This window comes from Zingiber officinale, chromosome 10A (assembly GCF_018446385.1).
Source record: "Zingiber officinale cultivar Zhangliang chromosome 10A, Zo_v1.1, whole genome shotgun sequence".
Lineage (NCBI taxonomy): Eukaryota > Viridiplantae > Streptophyta > Magnoliopsida > Zingiberales > Zingiberaceae > Zingiber > Zingiber officinale.
In genome coordinates, this window is record NC_056004.1 from 4599192 (window position 1) to 4609309 (window position 10118).

The 10118-nt window shown below is 37.9% G+C and overlaps 1 protein-coding gene across 4 annotated transcripts; it reads left to right on the top strand.

The window, feature by feature from the left end:
- Positions 1–6244: 6244 nt before the first annotated feature.
- LOC122027682 (F-box protein FBW2-like) lies at positions 6245–9292 on the top strand. Of its 4 annotated transcripts, none has more exons than XM_042586685.1 (3): positions 6245–6376; positions 7387–7730; positions 8416–9292. In XM_042586685.1, exons 1-3 carry the CDS (start codon positions 6284–6286, stop codon positions 9047–9049), a joined length of 1071 nt encoding a protein of 356 aa, XP_042442619.1. In that variant the 5' UTR covers positions 6245–6283; the 3' UTR covers positions 9050–9292. The 4 variants fall into 4 exon arrangements, with proteins under 4 accessions (XP_042442619.1, XP_042442622.1, XP_042442620.1 ...); XM_042586688.1 differs by having other exon boundaries at positions 6305–6376; positions 7395–7730; XM_042586686.1 differs by having other exon boundaries at positions 6365–6504.
- Positions 9293–10118: the final 826 nt, after the last annotated feature.

Below are 10118 nucleotides of genomic sequence, written 5' to 3' on the forward strand. Positions count from 1 at the left end.
TCATGGCGTATTTGTTTCTCTTGATAATTTTAGATTCTCATATTCTGAAACTATTTGAGGGCAATGTTTATGTTGGTGATTTTCATTGTTTAGTGTCGGTGTGTGGTAGTTTAATCTATAACCTAGAAAATGAACAAGTGGTTTTTCATCTGTTCTATATCTTGATGATTTTGTTTTATATGTTGCATCTGACAATTACTTGCATAATCTATTTGTTGGGAATGTATTTTGAATGATTGCAATAGTTTATTGATCAGAGATGTTTGGTTGCAACAGTTTATCGATCAGAGATGTTGGGAGCCTAATGTGTTTGTTAGGAATGTATTTTAAATGATTGCAACAATTTATTGAAGTTTATTAATCATAGGTGTTGGGAGCCTACATTTTTTTTAAAAAAATGACTGCTTTCACATAAAAGAAAAAAGGATGACTAGTTTCATATAAAAGAAGGCAAATTGACAATAAACCATGAGATTGCACACCCTTATTGGCTTTCCTGACAATAAACCATGGGATTGCACACCCTTGTTGGCAGTTTTATTGCAAACGAAAATTGTGTGACGGAAGTTTGAATCCAAGATCAAAATAGAAGTTTGATGCACGTTAACTTTAAAAAGGATGATAAATTGGTACAAGAATCAACTCCTAAGTTCTAAATGTGTTGGCATGCGAAAGAAAGAAGCGATAGTCAAGATGATCGACTTGTTGGAGGCGAAGCCAATCCGTCTGCAGCTTGCAATAATGAGCTTGCACGCTGCCCTTCATGCAGGAGAGAAGATGTCCAAACAGAACTTCTGGACTTATATGAAGTTAGACCAAAAACAGGCAAGCATAACTTCACATGAGCCAAGAACCCTTCGATTTGCGGAAGCGAGGACTCCTTGTAGCTCATCTCCAGAAGCAGAGATAGTTGACTGATATATAGGAAATTTATTAGACAGGAAGGAAGAATCATTGAACTTGGCATGCAGGTAGCTAGCTATTGTTGACTTCCACAAAATGGCAAGAAGTGATTAGTTACTTGTTGAGTACTGCAAAGTATATAGACGATTGATTGGCAAGATAGTCATCAATTAATGAGCACAAAACAACTACAATATCATATCATATCATTAATTATACATATGCATTTTGTGCATATCCTTTTGGTGGCGCCACGTACGCATGCATTATGCCACATGGAATAACATCAAATTCCAAACATAACAAATGTTTCACAACATATTAAGATAACATAACATATGTTTTAAATTCAATACACCACTTACAACACTATTGTTCAACTTGAACCTGGATTAAAAAAAATAAAAAATAATACCAACAACAACTAGGTATTGGAAAGCTGCTCTATTTTTTTAATGTATCCTTCAACATTATTTTTTTTTTTCAGACCTCAAAAGTTATTTGTCTAAATTTGAATTTGATCGTGAAGTCGAAGTTGCACATGATGAAATGGAAATTGGTGCAAACTTTTTATCCAAGTACGCTTGAAAAGCTTTTTGTGCCTCCATTCTACTTTTGTATGATTGATGTATGGCGCCCTTAAAGTCAATAACTTGACTTGATGTTTCTATCCATATTTCATAAATACTCAGATTATATTCAATAAATGCAACATATGTTTTCTCCTACATTAAAATAATATTCAGAATTTTGTATAAATGGAATATTAGAACTTAAAATGAAATGATTTACCATTCTTTGATAAAAGGAAATGTTCTTTTGCAAGTTTCCTGCACAATCGATATGAAAAACATAATTGACCGTATACATAATTGACAATAGATGACAGTATAACACAGAAGCAAAACAAAAGATTCAAATCATATTTTAAAATTTACAACAAAAACAACAAATTCATTAATTTAAAGATATTTCAACAACAAAAGCTTGGAAGTCTTTTTTAAAGACTCAAACAGGGCTTAATCCCCAAACACTACAAATTTGGTAAAAAGATAACCAATTCCCAAATAACTTTTTTCTACTGCTACAAAGTGTAAATAATTTTGCTGTGTTATGTATTTCAAAACATAAGTTTACAACTTATTAATTCTATAACTGTATATTTCAAAACTTTCAAAATTTTGATCACTAAAGAAATCAAATATTACTGAGTGTTTTTAAACTAGATCAGAAAGTACATCAACTTATTTGAAGATAGTCACCATTGTCAGCAAAAGCATGATCTCACATGAGGTATTTAGCGGCTTTGTCTTATATGAGAATCCTATTTACGGTTATATTACTCTATTGATCGTGTTCCTCCATTGCATTCCATGCATGGTTATATTACTAATATCTAAATAAGTCAACACTTTAGCAGACCATGCAAAACAGAAATCAAGCAAAAAATATCATATTGACCAAAATTAGGAACTTATGTTTTACCTGAAGTTCACGGTCAAACCTTCTTTTGTAAAATAGCTAGTAGATGGACATGAATATTGAATTGACATCGATCAATAATTTAGGAAATTTAAATATGATTTACATAATTTTACAAAGATTATATACAATCCTTCCCGCATATGAATTTGAAGACATTAATTTCAAAGCATCAAAAATCAATTTATAAAAATGAGCTTTTATCGGCAATGAAGGGACGAAGATGATTGTGGAACCTAGCTTTGCAGCACCTATGAGAATATGTCACAGTGAAGAGTCATGCAAGCTAGTGAGGACGACTTCGAATAGGAGGACAGCGAGTTAATCCCCCCAAGGTAGGACGACTGCGGAGAGGTGGACCGCGAGTTAGGACTTCATATCGAAGGGGTGTTGTAGGGGTTAGCTGCGCCTGTGAGAGGTTGTGTCGGGGGGCGATGAGTGTCGCGAGTGAGGAGGGTTGCGACGAGGAGAATCGCGAGTGAGGCGAGGGACAGGGCTTCAGATCGAAGAGCTTATGCAGGGGGTTCCACTCTTCGCCGTGCCTATGAGAGCTTGTCTCGACGAGGGGGTCTCTGCGGCGAGGAGTGGAGCGAGTGAAGGACGGTCGCGGTGAGGGAGGATTGTGAGTTTGGGCAACGTCGGGAGGACGGCGAGCAAGGGAGTGCGCGGTGAGGAGAAACGCGAGTCTGGGCAACGTCGGGAGGGTGGCGAGCTAGGACACAAGGAGGGAAGAAAGAGGAGAATGGGCAAGGAGAGAGGAGGAGGAGCTAGGGCACAGGGAGGGGTTCGTTCGGTTCATGACAAAAAGGAAATAAAAAACGTGACGCGGACTTGCCACGAGGGCGTTCCGCAAATTTTGGTATATATATATATATATATATTCATTGAGCTTCTTCTCCTCGTCTTAAAATTTTCATTGCAAATTAAGACATTGTCAATGCAACATCAAAAGTATAGAAATCTATCACTCCGTAATAAAAAAAAAAGGATAGTGTTAAATCAAAATATATTTTACAAATTATTATCAAGAGCATTTTAGTAATATCATATTTATATATTAATTACATGCATATACATGTATATATTACAATTCATTTCTAGCTAATTGACCAACAAAATTTAATATAAAAAAAACCTCCTTATGAAAACCTAGATGCCATCAGTTGAGACTCATGTTCCGTCTTTCAATACAATTCATTAAGATTGATGCGCTCAGGTTTGCCATTGTTGCCGAAATCGGTTTTTGAGATTCAATGTCATTTGATTCGTCAAGATCAATATTAAAGCTGGTACAGCTCTTGAAGAAGCAGGCCATTCATTAATGCCATTCTGAGTTCTATTTTTCTTTTGGCTTTCACTTGGCCAATGATCATCAATGCTCTACCAGTTTTATATATTTTACGTGCTCTTTTCCTTCTGAGAGTATTGTCCTTAATTTGCTTGAAGCTATTCAATTACGTACGTACACGACACGACAGGATTGATCAACCTACTGGAGAAAATTGACAACTGTCGGCGTGAGTAGGTACGTTGCGTAGTCGGTGGACGACAAGGCGAATGGCAAGATTCATTATAAGCACGGTGCATGACGACGATGCCATATGCTCACTGCCCCAGCAGATTAAAAGAGCTGGACAATAATAGGTGTGAAGTTTAAGTAACATCACTGTTCAAAATTATTTAAAAAACAGAGAATTGGTAGGTTAATGGACGGGTCGTGCTATTGTTTGATTGGATTGTACAGTACTTCTACTGTTCTACGACATTATAAAAATGGAAGAAGCGATCCATGTTGTGCAGCTTAGTTAACTCGTAATTAAGTTGTCTCAGCTTAGAATGTGGAGATGAATAGTGAACGTTGTCGCTTGTCTTTAAATCCCAATGGATTTGCATTGAGATGGTTTTTAACTTTTGTCGCTGTTTATTTTCAAGTGAAGATGGCCAACGTGTAATGTCTGCTCGGGTGAAAAAGAAATGATCAAATTACAGTTTCAGTGTTCCTACATAAAACGAGTATGATATTCATATTAAATGATCCTTTAAACTTAAGCTATTATTAAAACGCAATCAATCGATTTCAACAAGAACAGCAGTGTTGGATCATGAGTATATTAGCAACTTTGTTATATTTTTATCCGTGATAAGAGAGTTGCCTTCTTTCTCTTTGAAGATTTTATGGTGGTCGATTAATTATGAGCGGCAGAAGAGGGCTTGAGATAGATGACGGCAAATATGACATTTCCGTCTAGTCCTTATAGGAAATCATCATTTTGATTTAGTTTTGAGCTATTGCTTTCCGGGCCATAAATAGTTTCATAAAAACAGCTTTAAATTGTATGTATAATTTCTGTCTATCTAACATTTGATGATCTCTACCAATTATTCGATCTTAATAGATTTGGGGTGATTCTGCCTTAAATCCTGTACCTCTTTTGGCATCGATTTCCTTCCATATAAAGGCAGTAGAATCAGAATTGATTATTCAATTTTAAGAAGGGAAAAAAAATGCCCCGATAATTTCCAAAGTAAAAAAAAAAAAAGTTGTCTCTATCATGACTGTCGTGCTTTCTACGCAATTAATTTTCTTCCACTCAAATAAAATACAGTGATAAGTTTCCAAATCGCTTCTAATTTATTCGTTTTCCCTATCTTTCTGCGAAATTTCAAGGCCTAGCGACAGAATGGTTATTCAATTTTACGAGAGCAAAAGAAATAAAATACTAACAAGTTCTAATTGCTATTAATTGTCAAGATTATGCAAATCACCAAGGATGTAAATGAATCAAATAATGTATGAGCTATTCAAAATTCAATTAAGTAGAAAGCTCGTTCGAATTCATTTATTTATTTTATCGAATCAAATTTGAGTCCGATTTCGAGCTCGACAGTTTTATTGAGCCGAGCTCGAACTCAAAGATATTTAACTCGTGAGCATGTTCGTTTATAGGCTCGCGAGCGCGAGCTCGAGTTCAACTCGTTTAAAGAGTTCGAGAACATGTTTATTTATAGGCTCATGAACTCGGACTCAAGCTCGGCTCGTTTAAAGGGCTCTAGAACATGTTTGTTTATAGGCTTGTGAACTCGAGCTTGGCTCGATTAAAGGGCTTGCGAACATGTTCAATGATATGTTAAGTTTGGAAGTTTAATGTAATAGTTTGGGATGTTCTATGATGTATTTTAGTTTATATTATTTTAGTTGTTAGCTTTGTTGAATATTTATTCAAATGAATTTTCTAGCTCACTTAATAAGCCTGCAAAATGAATTCTAAAATGAGCTCTAAAACGAGCCCGAGCTCGCTTAACAAATTAGGCTCGTTAACTATGATAATCGAGTTAATAACGAGTTGAGCTCAAATTGTTCGCGAGTTTAGTAATTTCAAAACGAGCCGAGCTCGAACCTTGTGATAAAAGTTCAATTCGAGATCAAGTTCGAGCCCGAATATAACTTAAACGAGCCGAGCTTGAACTTAATATTGTTCGGCTCGTTTACATCCCTATCCCAGTCACAGATCAGATGAAATTTTGAAGTTCCTCGGGACGGTACAATAGTTAAGACATAAGATATTATCATATAATATTTTAAAGTCAAAACTCGACATATCCAAACATACCTTTTTTATCATTTTTTATCATATGAGATAAAATTTTGATGTGTCTATTAAGGAAGCGCGTCTGAATATATCTCATCTCTTAATTATTTACAGTAATGATTAATTATCATCTGTAATTTATTTATCTGTGTAGTTTAAAAATAAATGGGTGGAGCCGTGGAGATTGTTGGTTAACATCGCCATTTACCTGATAAAATTTTAACGCCGTGTAGAAATGAGAAAGAGGTGAAATTTTGGCACAGCGAGTGAAATGAAATTCAAAAAGATCTATTTATTAGCTATTTGTCATGTTTTTTTTTCTCCCCTGTAATATTGAAGTCACTTTGCCGACTTTTGGCATTGCCAGTTTTCTGCACTTCCTCTGCGTTCTTGGGTTCAGTGTGAGCTTCTTCCCTTGCTCGACTCACCTTCTCTCTCCGCGGGCGTTTTCCCTCTCATCCCTACTCTCATTTTTGTTCGCAGCATCTGATTTTCGTCGAAAAATTCCTCCTTGCGTGCTTAATGTTGGGTACCTTCTCGTCCTCTGTAACGCGATTTCCTCTTTCTTTTTGCCGTGATAAATATGGTTCTGCGAGAGTTGCTCTTCTCTCTCGAATGGTTGCAATACTCAAGAAGATGGTATCTTTTTTTTGTTTTTCATGATTGGTAAGCCAGCAGCTTCTTCGCTTGAGTGGGAGGCAGCGATCGTACTTGGCCTTGATTTCCCCATTTCTTTCTCAATTAGACAGATGAAAATGATTAAAGACGCAATCTTTGGGCGTTCTCTCTTTTTGACTGGCGATCTCTTGCGGTTCTCGTTTGGGTAACCGAAGATCGAACGCTCTTCAAGCAAAGCTCGATTTCTCTCCCATTTTCGTTTCTTGTTTTCATTTGTTGTTCATCGTGGATCAAAATTTCGTCTTGTTGCTTACTTGTCTGGCTCTTGCAGGCATTTCCCAAAATTGGGGTTGCGTGTTCCATTAGCACGTTTCTTTAATGTAGGAGCTTTCCTTGTAAAACACATCGGGAAAGATCAGTTCTTTGCGCATTCTAGGGTAGAATCTCTTCAGTTTGCATCTTAGATCCCTTCTGCTATTTTTTTGTCGTTAACATTGGCACTTCATTTAACTCTGAGGAGCTCAATTCGACCTAAACTCTTTGCTTTCCCCGCCGTTAATAGGGCAGTTCCCTTCCTCGGTCGCCCGAGATTCCACTACGGAGGTGTTACTTGTTAGGGTTCCATTTCAATGTCTCCGTGGATCTGTTAGTTGATTTCTTCATTTGTCTTATTTGTTTATAATTTTCCTGGATTTTGTTTCTGGCTCCTAATTTCCTGTGAATCTACCTTCATCTCATTTTGCAAACTCCTGGATTTTTTTCATTTCGCCGGTTGATATGGTTGCTCGAACAGGAATGTAGGTTGATTACTCTCGGCGGCGGCGACGACATGGCTGAAGGGAGTGATGCGAGGGCGTGGGAGGAGCTCATCCCCGATGCCCTGGGCCTCATCTTCCGCAACCTCCCTCTCCAAGAGATCCTCACCGTCATTCCTAGGGTCTGCAAATCGTGGTCGCGGGTAGTGTTGGGCCCCTACTGCTGGCAGGAAATCGACATCGACGAGTGGAGCCAGCACTGCAAGCCAGAGCAACTCGATAAAATGCTTCACATGCTCATAGATCGCAGCTGTGGCTCCTTCCGCAGGCTCAGTGTTTCCGGCCTCCATACCGAATCCATGTTCACCTTAATTGCAGACCAGTATGTAGATCTCATCTCATCTCATTCAAGCTGATTAATACCCTTGAATTTAATAGCTTGCATCTGCTTAATGCATGGAGATAGCTTCGTTAAATGATGACTTAATTAGTATGCCTGTCGCTATCACTCTCAATTATACAAATTGTTGATAAACAAACCAAGCTCGTGGTACAAAATGACAAAAGTTCTCATGAAGTTGTGCTTTATCTGGAGTCTTCCCTGTATCACCATGCAGAGTAACAGGGAGACGAACTGTTGGTAATCGCCAGTGAAAATAGTGATTTTGCCATTGAGTTTCTGGTCGCCTTCGTTTTGGAAATTTCATCTTTTTAATGAAGGTCTATTTTAGATTTGTCTTTGCCAACTACATCATGGTACCTTCCTGTAGGAGTAACAACTAGAGGTGCAAAGGATAATCCACTTTTTATGCTTCCCTCGTACTGATTTTTTTTTTTTTTTTTTTTAAGTTTGTTGATAAATTCCTCTCGCCAATTACCACACTGTAACTTACCATTCTAGATGACATCTCTGGTAAATTTGTTCTTTGTTTGTTTGGAGGATAACACATTCATTCCTTGTTAGTAGGTCAATTTGAGTTTGGTGAGAACTTAGTCCTCTAAAAGATTTGGATGAACTTTTGTTTCCATGACTGATCGTCACTATTGCTGTTCTTCTATCTGTCTAGTGCTGGTTCCCTTCAAAGGTTGGAGCTTCCAAGAAGTGAAATGAACGATGCCATTGTCAAACTTGTTGCACCAAGATTGTGCAATTTGACTTACTTGGATGTCAGCTACTGCTCAAAGATAGGTGCTTGTGCGATTGAAGCGTTTGGTAAACATTGTAGATCCTTAGTTGTCCTTCGCCGGACGATGCATCCATTAGAGGTTGATAGAAATTACCAATGCCAAGAAGAAGAGGCATATGCTATTGCCAAAACAATGACCAAGTTGCGCCATTTGGAAATGTCTTACCAACCCTTGACGACACAAGCCGTACTCGAAATCCTCTCAAAGTGCAAGGATCTTGAGTACTTGGATCTAAGAGGTTGTTGGGATGTGAAATTAGATGAGAAGTACCTAAAGGAGAGGCATTCCGGTCTCAAGGTGCTGGGACCGGACATTGTCGACCATTATGAGCAAATTTTTTGGAATGACTGGGCAGACTCCTACTCAGATTCTTCTGGCTACGAGGAGGCTTTTGATGATGACGTCATTTGGGAGGATGAGAATGGAATTGAATTGGACGGGTTTCAAGTGAGATTCTATGGAGGTGGCTTTAGTGGCGTGGTCACTGGGTTCGATTGGCCTCCATCTCCATGAGTATCTTCATCGTCCATGCTTCTGAGAATCACTTAGTATCATTGCTGCAATGCGTGGGTTTTTCATAGTCATCAAAGTCAGTCTATCAGATAATGTAACGAAAAAGTTTAAATCCATTGTAACTTTGTTTTGGGTGTTGAATGGGATGCATTCCGAGGTTGAGGTAAGGTAGCTTTTATTGTTTAATATATGAATGTAGAATCTCGTATTTTAACTCTGCAATCTGATAAAGAGTTTGTCGTACTGACAAGCATGATTTCTTTCTGGTTTACTGTATAAGCCTGGAACACCTGTATATAGGAACAAACTCTCTTCTTCTCCATAGTCCAACCTTCTGAAAGTATCCACAAAGTTGCATCATTAGTCGGCATCTCGATTGAGCCGCACGATTAAAGAATCCTTGTCTGTGTTACTTGTCGCCTCTCCTTTTTCTCTTATTATTATTATTATTATCATCATCAACCACCTCAGTGCACTGGCTTTTCAGTTCGCTTTATTTTGCTACAGACTACTTCATAGCAAGAACATCTAAATGGCAAAGGAATCCTCTGTGGCAAAAGGTTGCAAACTGCAGTGGCAAAAAAAGAAAAGCTGGCAAATGGTGAGATCGGTGTGGCCCAAAGGTATGATCCTCTAAAGTCTAGAGATAGGTGTAGATCAGACCAGTGGCATCAGTTTCTTGCAAGAAAAGTGAAAGTGCTTGTACTGTTTGAATTATTGCTGCACTCATACCAGACTTTCGTGGACCGTAAAGAAGTGGGATCGCCGTTTGGTATAGTCGCGTCTATCGAATTCGAACCACTTTATGCACTTATCATCCCACATCGTTATTTTTGTGTAATAATATTTCACTCATAATTTATTCTTGAAATATCCTCCTCCTCTGAAGCAGAATTATCAAAATTGCACCGTTCTCTTAATTTTTCTGGAAAAATAATACTATTTAGTGTTTGTTAGTATTTGGGAATTATGGATTGACGCGTCATGTTCACCAGATGGGACACGAATTGGGTGGGGCCTTCCTCATTGGCTTAGGGCATCTGCGATTGTAGAAGCTCGGATAGGCAGA